The following is a 19,066-nucleotide window of genomic DNA, read 5'->3' as shown; positions in this document are numbered from 1 at the left end:
TATAATATGTAAGTGGCATATAATGGGTTATAATGATGTTTGTAATATCTCCTATATAAGGAGTGTCATTTGGTCTTGTAAAATAAAAAGTTTTGAATATAACAGAAATATATTCCTTCTTCCTCATATTTTCGGAGTTCTTCTTCCTCATATTTTCTAAGTTAGGGTTTTAAGGGTTAAATTAAAGGCTAATAGGTAGGGGAAGGGATTAGGGTTGATTTGGAGGTGACTGGATGGGATTTTGGGGTTGAAAAGTGCACTTTTAGAGGACCATGAATAGCAATCCGAGAATAGTAAATTTAAACAGAAAATAAAAAGAGGGAAAGACGGAGAAGAACAAGAAAGATCTAGGAATCACTCCTAGAATCCCTTAGGCATCACACCTACAGCTAGGGTTGCATCACACAAACCCAAAGAGTAATTAAATAACTTGATCCACAAGACGACCCATCGGCGACCCATACAACCCATGTTGGCAAATACAAAATTACCAAAATACCTTAAAAATCCTAAAAAACATAAAAATAATAAAAAAATAAAACTAATAATACTAGAAACATAATTATAGAAGATTTCTATTAGTTTTTCTATGAAATCATGTCAATGTCCAAGTATATCATCACTTCTCCGAATTTAGCCTTCCTTGAGTTTCTTATACTCTGCATCACCATGCTTCATAGGATGGAAGGAAGGAAAACAATAAAAAAGACGGAAATTTTGAAGAAAAGATACAGCATGTTAGGATTTCCCAAAAAAACATACAGAAAAAAAGAAAACAGTCCAAGAACACATGCTTGCATGCCTATATACAATATATTCATACGCATGTACACAAAACAGAAAACAACAGTCAAAAAAGAAAAACCACCTTCCAATTCATCAAAATTGCCCGTCGAGATTGCACCATCAATTCAACTGCAATGAGATTATTGATGTTCTGAAGAAAAGAAAGAACCAAGGAATCGAATAGGGGTTTGCCTTCTGCGTTCGGTGATGAGGGTTCTTGATTTTCCATAATGAGATCCAAAGCAAAAGAAGAGAATGCAGAGACTATGGCTTTCAGAACATGAGCCAATGCTTCATACGCTGCCAGCCAAATTTCTGCTGCAGTCTATTCAGATCAGTTTAAGTCAATTAGTGAAAGCATCCTACTCAAACTAACAAATTCAAATGGTAACTAAGATCTTCATTATTACAAATGCCTTTAGATCACCCTAGCAAATGCAATGCAAAAATACCTCTGAATCACACGTTGGTGATGAAACAATATTCCAGAAGAATTTCCACAAGAAGATGAATGCAAAATTGAGTATACCATCACTTTCAAATTGTACACACCACAATGAGATAGATGCAACTGCCTTCATCGACATTATCTATTCATCCATAAGGAAGAAAGACAAGAAAAATTAACAATCCAGTGCTATTAACATGTATTAACAAATAACACTGGACTAAAACCTGAATGACCGATGAGAAATGAAAACAAGGAAAAGGAGCCATAAATGTCCAAAACTAAGAGAAAAGCTCATTGTCACAGAACTGCATGTATAATAGAGTAATAAAATTAGTGGAAGGGTTCAAAATGAATACGAAACCTAAAAGTGAAACAAAACAACCTATCTTCATGAAGACAACTTGATCCAATAATCCCTATCTCTCTTTCTTATTTTCAAGATAGAAGTGTAACAGTCCTACCAAAAACACTGCAACTAAAAATTTGGAAAAGCATTCAACAAGAGTTTTACTGAATCTCCAATAAGTGAACAATTTACAAAGTCAAAAAGTAAAATTGTCTATCACGATCGGATGGTGGTTAATACAAAAAATAAATAACTAAAAATAATATTCTTCAGTAGCCATGAATATAAGCATAGAAGGAAACTTAAGTAACTAAGCTCTAAAACAGTTAGATAAGTAATTTAAGATTTTCAAAGAACCATACAGCTTGCAGCACAGCAGTGGTGGCAGAGGGCGACAATCGACGTTGACTTGGTCCTCCAAGCTTTCCTCTTAAAGAACAAGGCAGATCAGTGTCCTCCAGCATACCAGACAAAAATATGGAACAAGATGACGTGGCAAATGCAACCAATCCCTCCTACATACAGACGGAATGATTTTCATTTGCACCAGCGTCAAAATAACCTAGTGTGGAAACTAACAGGAGTGTGCACAATGATCCATACCAATATAGAAAGAAATAATTTGGAAAATTTCTCAATGATGATAGAAATTTCTGTGGAACTCAAATGGTCCACTATCTCAAGCAATGCAACTTCCGTTTTCGTTCTACCTCTCTTACCAGTGTCAGCCACTCTCTCTTGCATTATTTGAAGCTCTCGAATTAAGCTCAAGGCAAGGATGAGAAATTTTACTGGTATGCACTCAAGATGATTGTTTTGTTTGCAGATATCAATGCCATGAGTTTGAATAAACTGCACAAAGAGAATAAGATCAGTGTTAAAAGCCTCCAGAAAGCAGAAACTAAAAGCTGATAACTACACCTAGTTCATATGAGCAAGTCCGTATAGAGCCCAATAAGCTTTTGGGGCCAATTCATACAAGGCGTTTGCTCTAATTTTGAATGGGGCCCCCGCAAGTGGGCGGTGGAATTGGTCTCTTAAAAAATTATGAGCAAGCTAATTTGCACGTCAATAGCCAATTAGTGCATATTAACAACCTATGAAGGTTTACGTGATAAACCCCAAACTAGTACGTCTGCACACATTCTATCCTAGTCCTACTTTATCTAAACCCTTTAGATCCTAAAGTATCTCTCAACAATTCTAGCTTAAAGTTTACTCCTCGTCTTTTATCAACTAAAACTAAACACACACCTCTTGAATGTTCCTAGTAAGTCATCATAACTAATGCAAAATAGTAAGTACCAAATGTTGATCCTTGATGTAGCACTATCGTTATAAAAATTCACTTAGTTTCCCCCTACTACTCTCACACTAGCCACGGCTCCATCATACATCTCTTTAATTATATTAATATTTCTAATTTATACTCCTTTACTTTCCAAAACTCTCTACATTTTCTCTCTAGGAACCTTATCATATGTTTTTTCTAAGTCAATAAAAAACAAACGTAGGTTTTTACTGTTCATATATTTTTCCATTAGCCACTAAGTAGAAAAATAGCTTACAAGCAAGGGGGTTTAGTTTCACAAATCAAACTTCAAGGGGGCATTGTGTTTTTGGCCCAACCTGAGGGTGTAAAGAGTAATTTATCCTATTAATTATATATTCTTTCGTACTTAACAAAAAAAATTATTATGTATTCTTTTGCCAGATCAGATTAATGGAGATAAAGGAGGTGAATACCAAACTAAAAAAATGAGGTTCCAAAAAAATGTGATTGGTCATTTTTTAATGCACATTTCTGCACAAAAAAAAAAAAAAAAAAAAAAAAAATTGACAAGTAATACACGTGTGCAATGAAAATCACATGATCTCAGGCCTGAATTATTCTAAATGATAATAAAATAATGATTTGTACAAAATCTAGAAAAAAAATTGAATGAATTCTAGAAACAAAACCAAAGCTGCATAAAAAGTGGATCAGTTCAATGAATAATGGGGATGGGCATATGCTACAGTGCTTTGTAGAAAATATTGCATGATAGAAGTGGAAAATATGGTACAAGGATGTAGTTATGACATAAAAGTATAATTGAAAAAAACTGGATTGAGATGCAAGCAAGCAAATCCAAATAGGTAATATAATCAACAAAGTGATGTAATCTAACCTTGGTTAAGTTGAATAAATAAAAGAATAGAACTCTACCACAGTCAAGTGAAGAAAAAAGCATTTAAATTACCCTAGTCTTGGCACATTAAACAACAAGATGCAAATATTGCAATACTATACTCCACAACTTAGAAACAAGAACATTTTCAACAAAAACTTTTTTAACTTACAAACCAGAGATAATAAGAGCCAGAAAATTTTCAGAGAAATTTTAAGAATACAAAGTAAAGCATTCATAATTAGCAGGAAAGCAAAGAAGGTAACCGTTAATATAGGATCCACGTGATGATCCTCCTTAATTACAAGGAATACAACTCTTGCCCATCTTTTTGCTTCAAATCCCCATGTATCCAAGTCTTCATCATCATAATTAACAAAGGCACTCACTGAATGACGAAGACCTATAAAACTTCTAGGGAAATTGCACAGACTCTTCCAAAGCTGCACCACAGCACTGCAGCAAGTGGAAGTACAATGTTTATCATCACAAGCAGAAAGCCATTCTTGAACTTTTACTCTTAAAGAACCTATAATTTCACAAGAGAAAGGAGAAAGAAAAGAACTTAACCTAACAGAATAAAGAATTATAAAAGTAGGAAGCAGTAATTAAAGTGTATTAAGTATGGTACGCCATGTATAAAAAACATACCACCACAATCAGTAAATTCTTGTGGCACTGCTGAAATGAAATGCAGAAGGATCTCAAGAGACACATCAAATGCACGCATTACTGAAGCAGCAGTGTCCACAACTTTGTCACAGACTGGTAACCAAAACAAAGGTTTCACGGTGATCATTACCAAGCTTATTTATCGATTCAGTTACTCAACTGTTGGAAAAAGAATATCATAACCGAACCAGAATTGTGAGTAGATACCTCGAAGACGATAGTTAGGATTAAAATGTTGCTTGCTGCTCTCTATGATATATCTCAAAACATCCAGTAAGTCTTCTTTATCATTATGAAAAGAACTTGCTGTAACAGAATGCACCTGGAGGTCCTGAACCATGTCAAAGGAACCGTCTTTGCACCATTCAACTTCATGCTTTCTATGTATTTGCACTCCACAAGCAGCTGAAGCAATGCATTCTACCAGTCCCATCAATCCAGCTCGCCCAAAAGACTGCTTTTTAGTGGTAGATGCCAAATTGATCAAAAATGCAATACACTTCCTGCAATTATATGGCATACCATATATCAACTACTATCTAGTCCCAAAACTAACTTCTAAGCACATAAATACAACAGATCTTCTGAGAAGAGAGTGGGAGAACAACCAATCATAATCCAGTTGGTAGCCCTCCCAGAATCCCAACCCACACAGAGGGGACATTTCTTGAACAGGTCACAGCCTCATTGCAGAAAACATAGATGAGATGACAATAATCATCAAAAAAATTCAATCACAAAGAGCTTTAGGATAAATCTCAAAATCTAAGAGTTAGGGTCAAACACACACATTAAGGACTTCCTAGTATCTTGCTACATAACACAACCACACAGCTAAAGGACTATTTAGACCAATTATGTGGGAAAGCCCCAAGAACTTTGCACTGATGGGATTTCTCATTTGGTTTATAGGGAAAATTCCAGATCTCCATGTGTAACACACTTACAGAAAATGTGACCAGTCACCCTATGTGATTGGTCTAACAGATATACATCATAAGGCTAGGGGTAAACAAACCAACTAGATTTTATGAACAATTCATGCGCTACAACACATTGACCACAGGGCCCACAGAGAGGCAATTAACAAACCAATGACACCACCGTTCCTAAGATGAACTTGGAGAATGTAGAAAATACTTTGGACATAAATTGTAATACCAGGCTTTGTTGATCATTAGTTTTATAAGGTGAGAAACATCTTTAGAAACTTCTATAAGCTAAACAAATAATTGAAGAAAAATTTTCTTTTCGTTTATTGAAGATGTTTATTTATATTATAAAAATTCACAGCCCTTTGATGAAAAAGCCAATCACTTGTAATTCTAAGGTAGACACAACAAATCCAGATTATCTGTAACTTAATACAGTGGCTGTGCTCTACAAGCCCAATGCCCATCAGGTAGCAACATTGCAATTAGCATTGTGAATGAAATCCCAAATGTATTCACCTGATCTATATCAGAATAAAACTCTACAAGTTCGAAAATGTCAGCACTAATTACGAAGTGAAAACCTAGTAATGTATTCAAGGACCTCAGTGATTGGACAGGATTATCCTTCTACTATTTGCAATTATAATCCAAGTGATTGAAAACCAGGGAAATGGAAAACTCATTGATATTAATATTACACAAATAATAAAGAGGAAGACTGCATTTTTCCCCTGCAAATTATGCCTATGTTTTGGTAGACTAGTGAAACTAGATACAGTTAATTCAAAGAAGTGAAATTAAATTTTAGTTCAAAAATTTACTCTAAAGTTGAAAGGATAACCCATCCAAACATGATAGTGTACCTAAAATTCAGGCAACTGCCGTATTGGCACATAAATTTGGTTGCACCTTCAATTGTCCTTGAAGAGTAGATTCCTTTTATTCCTAAAAAGAGAGGGGGGAAAAAAGACAAAAAAAAAGAAAAAAAGAAAAGGCATTACAAACAGAAGAACTACAAAATAAAGAACTACGGAGCATGTGGCATCACAAGCTTAAATGGTCTTAGTATCAAACAACAAGCTTAAATAGTCTTTCAAGTCAATTTTGGAGATCGTAGGGAAACAAACCAAATATATATACATGTATTATATGTATATGTATTTGAATTTGGATTTTTCAGCAGGTTTTCACTAAAGATATATCCATCTATATATTGAAGCCCTTAGGTTTTCTCTTAATGGTGAACAGGATCATTCCATCTGTGAATAAATGGACCAGACACAAAATATTCAGGTACTAATATTCAAAATTATTTTCTTTGCTCGCCTCACAGTTATTGAGCACATATCCAGCCTCTCCTTCATGCATATAAATCCCAAAAGAAAGTGCTAGAACTTTGAAAACACTGGCCAAAAAGAATTCAGCAGCCAAAAGTGGGAGACAGCCTCAAAACCATTACCCCATTGCTAGGACTATGCTCATGCTTCTATCAGTACAATGCAAATAATAAATAAATAAATAAAAATTAAGCATATAAGGCATAATTCATGGCCATACCCCTTAAAACTGAAAATTAGGAGCAAATATAGTTCCCTACCAGACTCTCTACAAAAAAAACTAAACAAATTGAGAACGAACCAAAATCTTTATGGTGCACAGGATCATTCAATCCTTGAATAAATGGACCGAGCACAAAATCTTCAGGCACTAATTCGGCACAGTGCCTATAGTTCTTCCACTCGATGCCCAAAAATGACTCCATGATCAAGCACCTTACTGCAGTACAAACATAACAGAAAGGACAGTAAATTTTTCTTGACTAAAATTGTCCCAACATGGTTTACAAGAAACCAACTTCTACCATCTAATTAACTAGTAAAATTGACAAGTTACTGGTACCTTGAGGATTGTCATGCAAGAAACCCCTTTGCCACAAAACAGCCAACCAACTAAATATATCCACTGATCCCTCCATCTGATTTTGATTAAGTCCTCCACTAAAAGATTTCATGGAATCATCATGTGGAACAGAAGACTGCAGCAACAAGGTTATCTGCAAAGATTATAAGCATTACATGATCAGACAACACCTATTAAGCTAAGTAAGACCAAACTAGTAGTAAATTCTGCATGTTGCAATGACTACGAGCCCTTTTGAGAAATCAATACACATATATGAAGTAAGACACAAAAACATAAGATAATAGTGAAGTGTCATATTTACCATAAGCTTTTAAAGAATGCTTGATTACAATGCATCAGAGGATATTATCAGACAAATTGCTTCCTGTTTCCAGACACTGAAAATGAGAGACACAATTTTGATAGGCAGTTGTTTCCAGAGATAGGACCCTCTAGATCCACAGCTATCAGTGAAGTACTTAACCCAACAAGCCTTCATCTGTGGGTGCAACACCCATACTAATGCCCAGGCCCCAACCATAAGACAATGTGGAAGACAGTTTTTACTAATTTAAAACAGCTCTTGCAGCCAAAAACAAAATCATATTATGGAAAGGTAATACAGAACTTCGGGCTGTGTTTGGAGGAGCTCTAGAATTCCAGTGCATATTTCAATACTTCGTTTGATTTAAGTTTTCAAAAATTGATTCCAATGTCACATTCCAAAACACATTTCAAATCATGTTTGGATAGCATAGAATTTTTTAAATTTTGAGTCTACCCGGTCATCCTCCCAAACGTCCGGTCAGTCGTCCGGCAGGTTGACTGGAACAGTGCCTTTTTTTTCTTTTCTTTTTTTACAATTGCCAATCGCCACCTGTTATTTGGAAGAAAAAAAGTTATATCTGTTTTTGATATTTTTTAAATATAGAAATTATTTTTTTAGACCAAAATGACAAATTATTTTTTTGAATTGAATTTTAAAAAGAGTTTGGTTATGAGTTTTGAATAGAATTTTCAATAGAGTTTTGAGTTGTGTGTTTGGTTATGAGTTATAAGTTTTGAAAATTCTTTTCAAAGCTCATAACCAAACAAATTTTATTCCCTTTGATTTTCTTCATATTTCTTTCTTTTCTCTAACTTTCTCTTCTAACTCTCAAGAATAAAGTTTCTCTCAAACTCTCTCCATCCTTCTCTCTTTTGTTCTAAGAACTAATTAGCTTAAGCAACTAATTGTTTCATTAGCTTAAATGGCCAAGTTTAACTCAGACTAATCTTGCTTAGCTTCTAAGAAAGAGAATTTACTGAGTAATTGTAGTTTAACAATAAACACGAAAACAATAAAGAAAATCATAATATTGTTAAAAATGTTGATCCCAAACTTGGATAGAACGAAGTAACAGAAACATACAAAAACAAACGGCACAACAATTGGAAATTTGTAGAAAAATTAATTGACAAAACAAATATTTCCTAAACCAGTTGCGAATTCGGAGACCCAAGCAAAGGAATTTGCCAAAAACCGCCTTAGATCACAACAAAGCAATGAGTTTTTCTTGTTGGACCATTTTTTATCGAACGTTAGCCTTTCAAGCCAAATCCAACAACGTTGGGCTGAACCCATAACTACCATTTTGTCATGTGACAATCCAATTGCTTCAAATACTTTGTAGCAACTAGATCTGCATCCAAAACCTCTCACTCTCTACGAGTTTCCTTCTCTTCTTCTTTTCTACCACTCTAACTAGCTACATTGTACAAGGACAATATCAATGTCCTTTTCATTAATAAAATCTTTACTTATCAAAAAACCAACTCTAATAAAATAAAAAGTGTTGCCTAATGGCCAATACATTACCAATGCATATAGTGTTCAAATAGCAATTCAGAAGGATCATTTATGATAAGTTCGAAAAACATGATTAACCTACCTGGTGATTCCATGCTGCTTCAACCAAGTGAGTACCATACTCTTCAAGCATTTCGTACAAAAGAAAGAACGCCTCCCATTTCTGAAGACTGTTTAAAGAGGGATCAAGTGAATTGCATATCTTTCCTACACCCAATGATTTGGCTTCCATGTCAGCCCACCGCCCCTTTTTTGTCAAACCATTAGGCATTGAAGTTTTACTACTTGATATCATCTCAAAAACACCGGAGTAGCATTGGCTCCCCTCATTTATCTGTAGCATCATCTTCAATATATGTAATGACTGTTTCCTCACTAAGCCTTCCATATCAACCTAGCAAGCCAATTTACAACAACAAAAAGAGATGCAAAAAGAATATTTATTTTCCTAGAGCATACATGAAAGCAAATCGAAATATTAGAGGAAGAGTGCTCGAATACCAAGCCCTTTTTTATCTCATCCCAGAACTCTTTCTCCGCTCTTATATCAAACCCATCTTCTCTGTCACTAGCATCATCATTGTCACACCCATCAGTACAAGAGAAAAAAGAAAAATACAAAGAGAGCACATTGTATGAATCTCTTCTCTCCAAAGGTCCCATAGAAAACAGTGTTCTGCAGCATGGCCATATTTTTTCAAAGAAATGTTTCCTGGAACATCAACAGGGTGTAGTCAGGAATTAATGACAGAAACTGAGAAACATAACATGTCTGGTATTGACTTCACACTAGACAAAATTCGTGCTGTTAGAACAAATGGTAGCCATTTTACCTGGAAAGTATATATGTCTGCCCACGAACTGCGATTTCAAAAGCAGGGTGAGAAGCAAATGCTTTAAATATGCTAGGTAGGAGAAATTTAATTGCACAATACCGATGTTCTATACTTTGTAAAAGCATTCGAACAGTCATGTTACAAAGATCCCATAGAAAATTTTTTGCAAACTTTTCTGCATAGCGCCCACTAGCCCAACTTGATTCTGATGTGTTTCCAGCAGCTAAATGATTTCGTACAGCAGAATCCAATATTGAGATTAAACTATAGCATGAAACATCCAATGGAAAAGAGAAAGACACAGAGTCTGAAATCATGGAGTCTTTAATGTCTGAATTAGCTAGCTGCTCTTCAATTCCAAGAAAGACTGAGCTTCTGCTCCATCCATAAATCGCCAATTCTTCACTTTGAAGCATTCCCATAGATAGACCAACCAATCTTAGAAAAAATGGCACCATGGTTGCTTCTACAATCCCCCAAGAGTTTGTTTCAATCACAACATCAAAGAAAGAATCTGCAGTCTAAATCCAAACTCGTGTAAGGTAAAGAATGAAATATGTTGTAAGCATGACATTGAAGAATTTAGTATACAAAATACACATGATAATAATGTGACTGCCATTTTACCTCGTTAAGTATATCACAATCATGCGCATGTACCAACTTCATCAATGGGACTAAAATCTTCCAAATAAATGATTGCAAAGCACCAAGGCTAGCACCTGCCAAGAAACTTTTGTGAACAACCAAGCAGATGAGCACTATGTTTAGCATAGGTATCCTACTTCCAAACTTAACAACCAAGGACACAAAACCATTATTATTGATCATAAGCAAATAATACATAAGATCTACTAACCATGTTTACAAACTCGAAGAAAATTATATTAGAATTAGAACAACAACAAAAATTTCTTGTGATATAGCTTTCATCAAAAGGGGGGCGAAATGGTTTGGATTGACTCTATAATATATCAACTAAAAGAAGCGCAACCCCTAAATTTTCTAAAACTCTGTGATGAAAGTTCTTTGTGGGAGGCACCCTTTCACACCAACCATTTGGTATTTCAGTTTGTATCACTAACCTTCAACTTCACCTCCTTCATAATTCAAGTCAATTCATGATGGCTTTCCTAATTCCCACATCACAGGTTTATCAAACAACCTTAACCCACCACTCTCTACTATCCAAGTCATACTTCAAGAACACTAATTTTTCAGAAGCTCTTTTGCTCTCAAGCAAACCTCCAAAACCATTTGTCATTTGCACAAAAGGGTTAGGTTCGTGAGCACTACAGAATTTTTCAAGAGCTCAACTCATTATTAGCAATTTAGGACAACAAATAGCATCTTAATCCACTTAAATTCATTCCCATAATTACCTAAATAAATTTTTTTTAAAAAAATTCAATTTCTTTACAACCAAAGCAAGATTGTACTGAGACATATCAAACAAGTTGGCAAGCTTGCTTCAGTACTTCGACTGAAGGTAAGCTCTCCCCACAGGAAACGGTAAGCCTTATTCCAACAGCTTAACCTTTCTTCAACTCTCTCTACTAGGAAATCCCAAAGAGCTATTAATTTAAAAGAAAATTCTAAGATAGAACTGTCTAAAAGAAGATAAAGGCAAACCCACATCATATATATATACAAACTAAGTTACATGGACTTGGGTATGGGTGTCACGTGTGATGTGTCTATGTGTTGGAGTCATCTAATTCTTATGTCCAATGACACATAACATGGATAAATTTCATATTTCTCAAATACTTGATTTATTTAGGGCAAAATGTTGTTTACAAACTAATATGGAGCTTTTATGAATAAAGCAAGAGTTTTATACTCAGTTTAATAATAAACTCTACTACTTAAATATATTTATGCTAGATGCACAACCCAAGTCTCAAGTGTCCACTTCAGGTACTTCACAAAATTTTAGAAGAATACAAGTAACAAAGTATACTAGTAGTAAATTATCCATCTCGACCATCTCATATACAGGCCTCAATTTGCCCTACCCTAATTTATTCTCATGTGTAGCAAAAAAAAATCCTTATTCACGTGATCATACACTTTCACAGTATCCAATGTGCAAACCAACCCCAGAATACCACTCCTCAACCTCAAATCCAAATTCTCAATAGCTATAAAAAAATGCATCCAAAATCGTCCAAACTTTGGCTCCTACAAAAGTATTTCGACATTCTGAAACCACCTCTAAAAGCACCTCCTTTGACCCTCTAGCCAATATTTTATATGCCCCTCCCAATAAAGATATGGGCCTAAAATCCTTAATATTCTCCACCCCCACCACTCCTCTTAGAAATCAACGACACAAATGATTGAAAGAGGCATTCAAAGTTTTCTCAAAAACACCGTGCTTGGAAAATGATGTTATCATTCACAACACATCTTCTTTAAAAATGTCTCATAACTCATCTTTTTTAACAATGTACTTTGCCATGGATATATAATTTATAGGATTTGGGCTTTTTGAATATATAGGTATCACCTCCTCTTGGTGCTTTTGGTATAGGGTCTGCCCCCCTTTTTGGCACTTTTGTTAATAATATTTTGTTTATCAGAGAAAAAGCCAGACAGAAATTGTTTCAATATCAATTTACAGTGGACAAACTAAACAAAGGAACATAAACAAAGAAATCATAATTTTTACAATACAAATGTCCATAAACAAAGTAACCTTTGTTTCAACAAAAAAGGTGCATAAACAAAGAAATCATTACAACAGAGTTTACAGTAGGCTTCCTGATCATACAGCATATTGCCTCTTTGAACCAAACACAAAAACAAAACCTGTCCTCTAGCTGGACTCGGGAATGCAACTCACCTAATTTCTTCAAAAGATGACAGAGCGCACTTGCATATGACCTGACATAATTGCGCTGCTCAGAATCAAATTTTCCATTTCCCAGGATAACGTCCTATTTTACAAACAAATATATGATAATTAATAGATAAAAAAAAAACTCAACATACACTTAAATTTACACTTTGTTTGGCTGCTGAGAACCGTTAGGGGTGAATTCTAAACATCTGGAATCTTAAAGCCCATGCAAAGTGAAAGCATTCGCTTACAAATCCACTTTTTACCCAATTAAGACCATATATGTATATATTAGAAGTTGTGCACACCCACGTGGATGTGCTTGAAATTTGCAGTTACATATCATGCTGTTACAAAGAGCCCATGGTTGTATTTGAATTGGGTGGATTTAAATTTAGCAGTCATATAAGAATGAAGAAGGGTAGTTTAATAATCAATAAAATCTGTGACTTTCATACCAATTCAAGTATTCTATTTTATTTTTGGGTAACTCATACCAATTCAATTGTTTGCATTGTGTAATAGAATAGATACATATGTCTTTTACAACCCGTTTGAATTGAGTGGTTTGAAAAGAAATGATAAGAAATGCAATTTCTTTTTTTTCTTTTTTCTTTTTTTTTTTTTCTTTTTTTGGGTTCATTTAACTTGATTCTGATAAGTAAAGAAGAGAGAAATGAGGTGAGACGGGAAGAAATTGAGAAAAACCTACTTCTCTCGTTTAAATAAAATTTTAAAAAAAATCAATAAATTACTTTTTTTTTATTATACCTAAAGATAATAAATTTGACATTTGATGACCCCTATAAATAATTTCTTCTTCTTTTTATATAGTTTAACCAAACAAAATAATACATAAATTAATATCTTTACTCTTCTTCTTTATTCTCCAAAAAGAGAAAAGACACAATTTTTTTTCTCATTCTTTACGTTCTCTCACTTATATAATCATTTCTTCTTTATCTCTCCTAACTTATCAAACAGAGTGTTGGTTTGCTCAGTTTTCTCAGCAACCAAGCATAATTGGGTCTTGATAAAAAAGAAAGTAGTACCTTGATGAGATTAGGGGAAGCATCCAGAAGAGAAGAGCAAAGCAATGAAGGAGACAATCCGGTTGAAGCTAAAACACAATCTAGCATGGCCGGAACAGCCGCCGGAGGGACTAGCCGGAAACTGTTGGACAGTGAAGCAACGTAAGAAGCCATTGGATTGGACTCTCCTGTTTCAGACATCTTCTTGGAGGGGAAAACTGTGCGGTGCATTCAATTCAATTCAAATGGTTATTGAATAAACCCTAAAACCAAAGGGTTTTGTGAAAATTTTTTGGGGTTTGCTTTGAGGTCCCTGTGTTTTATCGTATTTGTATATGTATACCAGTTTGTGCTTGATTTTCCATCTGTATATGCCAATGGGTCGTTTCGTATTTGTATGTATGCCAGTTTTTGGGTTTTTTGATTAAAATATGTTAAATAATTAATAAAATAAAATGAAAATTAGTTTAAGCTTCCTCTCCCACTTTTAATAATGAAAGAAATCTATAATATTATTTTACGATGCCTAAGATCCTTCAACCCCAAACTTATATATCACAGAGAAATTTAAGAATAAACGAAAGGACTTCAAAAAATGAGTTTAGTCTCTCTCTTCTCTTTCTCTCTTTTCTACATCAAATCAGTGCTTCGTCTATCTCTCACCGCTGTCGAGAATCACCATCATTTGCACACCGTCCATCACAGCAACTCCGAACACACTGACACCGCGACCCAAATCGTTGTTGGCTCACACCGACACTATACCAGTTCGCCAATCAGCACTGCCTTCACCGACCTACTTACCGACATCGTGACAACGTAGCAGCGCATCCTTCCAACATATATACCTATGTGTATGTATATAAGTATAGAAATTGTCCCTCACCTGGACAAAATTTGCGAAAATTTCGAAGCAAAGCTGGAGCATAACACTGAAAATTGAATCAATTTTACAAAAATGGTATTTGAGATTAATGAATTACATGAATTATATATATATATATATATATTTGTGTATATATGATGAATATGTGAAGATGAGGTGGTAATCGATGAGATGGATCAGTCTCAGCAAAGTGTGAAGGGTTTTGTTTTTCTTTACAACCAACAGTGTATTCCAATGGATACACAATGCAAATCCTCTTGATCTTTTTCCCATGGACTTCTAACTGTGGGTTCAAATACAAGTGTTGGCAATATGGAAAGGTTTGTCTAGGATTTTCTCTGAGTTGTGTAGTCCAGAGAAATTCTTTGAGTTGAGAGAATTTCTCTAGAAATATTTGTTTGGGAATTTTCTCTGGATTGTGGAGTCCAGAGAAATTCATTGGGTGAGAGAATCTCTGGAAATGTTTGTCTGAGAATTTCTCTGGGTTTGGAGAGTCCAGATAAATTTTATGTATAGAAATTTTTTCTGGATCAAATTTTTTCTGGATCAATGTTAAAGGACCTTAGATATTATGAAAATATTGAGTGTCATTTATATTATAAAATCTTAATACCAATGATCTTAAAAAAAAATCCCCTAAAATAAAATATTATATTGAATTTATAATTATTTTATTTTTTTCTCACAAACATTATATTTAATTATTAAAAAAAAATAATTATTTTCCTAAACATAACTATTTTAATTTATTAAAATAATAAAAAAATAAAATAGTGAATTTCCACCGGCTTTGCCTAGGCGGAATTTCTCGGACCCAAACTAAAATTTGTGAGTTATGGATTGTTCGACTTGTTTCATCAAATTTCTATCAAAATATTTTTAAAATTTTGTGAATTTCTCTTGCCTCAAATGTTTTTCTCACCAAATTTTATATTTAAAAAAAAAAACATTTCCAGTGTTTCATTTTTAAAAATTTTCATTAAATTCAAATTTAATGAAAGATTTAAAGAACAAAATGATCTTTCTTTATCTGATAAACATTTGGCAAAGAACTTGAGGTTGTTATTTTTTTTTTATCAAATTTAAATTTAATGCGAAAGCACATGAATTAAGACGTTAAGATACTTAACAAAAACACATTGATAAAATGTTTTCATTTCCCCCAAAAAAATATTTTAAATCTTCAATAAACTTGTGGTTTTACTTATTTTGAAAGTATGTCTTTAACACTCATTTGGAAAGTTGGGTTGGGAAAAAAGATAAAATAAGTTTTTTTTAGTTTCAGACTAAAAAATGTCACATGTAAATCATAATTTTTTTTTTCTCTCATAAAAAAAAAAAAAACCAAAAACTTATCATAAATGAGACTTTTTAGTCTCACACTAAAAAAGTCAAAAAGTCAATCCACATTTTAAACGAAGCCTTAATCCCCTCGTTCCTCCCTCACACTTTAAACCACAATCTCTACCTAGAGCAGTAAACTAGTAGAATCGAACTTTAGTATGTTTGGACTTTTTATTAAGATTTTAACGAGTTCGAATTCAAGCTCAAACTCAATAAAAATTTAACAAACCGAGCTCGAACCAACTTGGCTTAGACTTGACTCGAGCTCGAACCTGTTTACGAGGCTTAACAAGTTAAAAATGTTATAAATTCATACTTGCCTATAAGATTAAAATTACAATTAAAATTTTGATCATACAATATATAAATATACTTTTAAAAAATTAATATTTTACCAAAATAATAATATTTACTACCGCTATTATATAAATGTACCATCTATAATTAACTATTATTTACATTTATATTTTTCAATATATATAAATAACATATTTATCTTATTTTTGTACATATTTTATATTATTTAATATATAAATAATAAATGTTAAATGAGCCAGTTAACGAGCCGAATTTTAGTATATTTAAATTTGTTTGTTAAAACTTTAACGAGCTCAAGCTCGAGCTCGAACTCGAATGCAAAAAATAAATAAATTACCGAACTAAGTTCGAACAAACTCTTACCGAACTAAGTTCGAACCAGTTCTACCCAAAAAATGATGTATATATATATATACAAAATTTGTTTTGAAAATAAATCAATAAAATTGTTTGGAAAATATATACTATGTACTAAACATATATTTTTTTGTATTATTTCTAAAAAAACAATAAATATAAATACGTTTTGTATTTTTATAAATAAAAACAGAAAACTTGAAACTACCAATCCATGCATTGCTTCACAAGATGCCCATCACCACGTTCCTATAGTTCTTCAATTTATTATGCTTCTCCTGTAATAATTCTCTTTTTGTTTTTCCTTTAAATTTTTTAAAATATTTGTTGTCATGTTATAATGTTTGAAAATTTAAGGGAATTGATAAATTATCTACTAAAAGGATGGGGGTACAACTTTTATTGTGATTTCTTCGCACATAAAAAGTAGATTTTATCATATTTATTTGAAATATCTCAAAAAATTAATTAGACGAAAATTAATTAACTTTTAAATATTTAACTCTCTTAAAACTCACTTGGTTAACCTTTTTTTTTTCTTTCTTCATTATATTCTAATGTATTAAACATGTTAAAAAATTAACAATATTATAAATAATTTAAATCGTCAAAACTATACCAGTGATGAGCGGATTTCAAATTTTGTCAATATATAATGGGAGTGTTTGGGAAGAGGATTGCGCTAAAATAGCTCACTAAAAGACAAAATATGCTAAAGTAGTTATTAAGATAAAATGTTACATCCAATTCATAATCATTTTAATTTTTCTCTCACAACTATCAAATCAATTACAAAAAATAAAAAACCAATTAATTTTTCAAACACAACTATTTTAGTCAAGACTAAAATAATTAAAAAAACTAAATAGCTAACTAAAATAATGAATTTTTCAAACAAGACAAATTTAAACTTGAGAAGTCAAATCCTTGCAAAATAATTGGACCACATAAATAATAATGAGTAATATTACAAACTCACTCTTGTCTAAGGTTGGGTATAGGGTTATCCAAACCTCACAATCCGCCAAACCCAAAGCAATCCGCATATAAATAGGCGATTTTGCAGACATAGTGCATGCGAATGCGGTTTTGGAATATGACATAATTGTGGATTGAGTCCGCATCCGCAAAAACCCGCTCACACTTAGTTTTTCCTTTTTTTTTAAAAAAAAAAAACTTGGGCCGTTGATTTCATTTATCCTATCCTATCTATTTTTGGCCAATACACCAAACCTTAATTTCATGATACAAAAAGAAATGTTGTAGAGAACATTATTTGAGAACATTGTTTTTCATTGTTTTTGTTTTTGTTTATTTTTGTTTGTTTTGTGAACATTGCAGGAAATTGAAACTACTTCTTTATGGATGAGAAATTGAATCTATTAATTACTTTTGAAATTGAAATTGAAATTAATATTAATATATGTTGGCTTTTTGGCTTTTGAAGATTATTATTGTAATTGCGAGTGCTCCAACAAGTATCAATCAATCCTTACAGAAAATTAATTACCAACCAATTATCAGACGATTGTATTTTAGTTCTTTTAGTCTCAATGAAGAGGACTTTTACTGGTGACTTGATTTAGGAGAATTAGGCAAAATAACAATTAAATGAAGAACAATTGAAGTATTTCATTAAAATGAAAAAATTTACAATGATTCAAAGTCAGCCTCGCAGAGGTTTACAGCAACAATTTACTTGAAACTACTCCTATAAACGAAGTGCAGTGCATAAATTTTAAGTACAGGAAATGTAAGACTAGAAATGTAAAACTGGAAATGTAAAATAAGCAGAATAAGACTGATTTTTTGTATCTGAGTCTGGGAGGCTTTTATGGGGCCTTCTCTGCTATTTATACTGCTCAAGGATGACCATCGAACTGCATTTCTAACTGTCGAACTGCTCCTCTATGATTGCTGATCAATTTGCCTCAGGATTAGCTCCATTACGCCATCACTTGCAGTTAGGCTTTTTCCTCATAAATTTGAATTTGAAATGTGAGTAACCGTTGAAGCCACATCACCTTGCATCTCTTTGTTGATCCACTGCTACTTAGATATCGTAATAACCAATATTAACTGCCACGTGTACGATAAAGATCGAAGACTTGAATAGTCTTCCTATATTATTCTTATTTTGCCACACGTTGAATTGTAATTGGCTTATACAAAATATGTAGCCAACAATCTTATATTATATTGAATATGGAAATTGAAAAAAGTCCAATTCATAAACCTCTCGCAATTGCCCACACATCCGCGAACTCTATTCGCACAAATCGCAATCCGCATTGCGGGCAGTCATAGGTTGAATTTTTCACAAACCGCATATATGCG

At 33.2% G+C, this 19,066-nt stretch overlaps 1 protein-coding gene across 9 annotated transcripts in view; it reads right to left on the bottom strand.

Moving 5' to 3' along the window:
- The window catches only part of LOC114271328 (tRNA/rRNA methyltransferase (SpoU) family protein), a 40,313-nt gene extending 26,183 nt beyond the window's left edge, over window positions 1-14,130 (bottom strand). For 7 of the 9 annotated variants that reach the window (XR_014348848.1, XR_014348849.1, XR_003632296.2 and 4 more), the window contains exons 1-16: window positions 13,846-14,130; window positions 12,797-12,890; window positions 10,576-10,670; window positions 9,946-10,469; window positions 9,614-9,824; window positions 9,195-9,506; window positions 7,261-7,414; window positions 7,000-7,137; window positions 6,225-6,306; window positions 4,634-4,929; window positions 4,406-4,519; window positions 4,021-4,283; window positions 2,187-2,435; window positions 1,946-2,098; window positions 1,239-1,376; window positions 869-1,111 (exon numbers count right to left, since the gene is read on the bottom strand). Coding sequence is in view for 5 of the 9 variants with exons in the window: in XM_082902204.1 (XP_082758330.1) it covers window positions 869-1,111; window positions 1,239-1,376; window positions 1,946-2,098; window positions 2,187-2,435; window positions 4,021-4,283; window positions 4,406-4,519; window positions 4,634-4,929; window positions 6,225-6,306; window positions 7,000-7,137; window positions 7,261-7,414; window positions 9,195-9,506; window positions 9,614-9,824; window positions 9,946-10,469; window positions 10,576-10,670; window positions 12,797-12,890; window positions 13,846-14,055 (3,276 nt within the window). In the remaining 4 variants the exon portion in view is untranslated. Of the gene's footprint in view, window positions 1-868; window positions 1,112-1,238; window positions 1,377-1,945; window positions 2,099-2,186; window positions 2,436-4,020; window positions 4,284-4,405; window positions 4,520-4,633; window positions 4,930-6,224; window positions 6,307-6,999; window positions 7,138-7,260; window positions 7,415-9,194; window positions 9,507-9,613; window positions 9,825-9,945; window positions 10,470-10,575; window positions 10,682-12,796; window positions 12,891-13,845 lie in introns of those variants that run through there. The other 2 variants (XM_082902206.1, XM_082902208.1) reach the window with 2 other exon arrangements.
- Window positions 14,131-19,066: the final 4,936 nt, after the last annotated feature.

The sequence above is a fragment of the Camellia sinensis genome, chromosome 13, assembly GCF_055761805.1.
Source record: "Camellia sinensis isolate YWXY chromosome 13, ASM5576180v1, whole genome shotgun sequence".
NCBI classification, from domain to species: Eukaryota; Viridiplantae; Streptophyta; class Magnoliopsida; order Ericales; family Theaceae; genus Camellia; species Camellia sinensis.
Note: the sequence above shows the minus strand (reverse complement) of the source record. Positions and strands in the feature narration are given on the sequence as shown.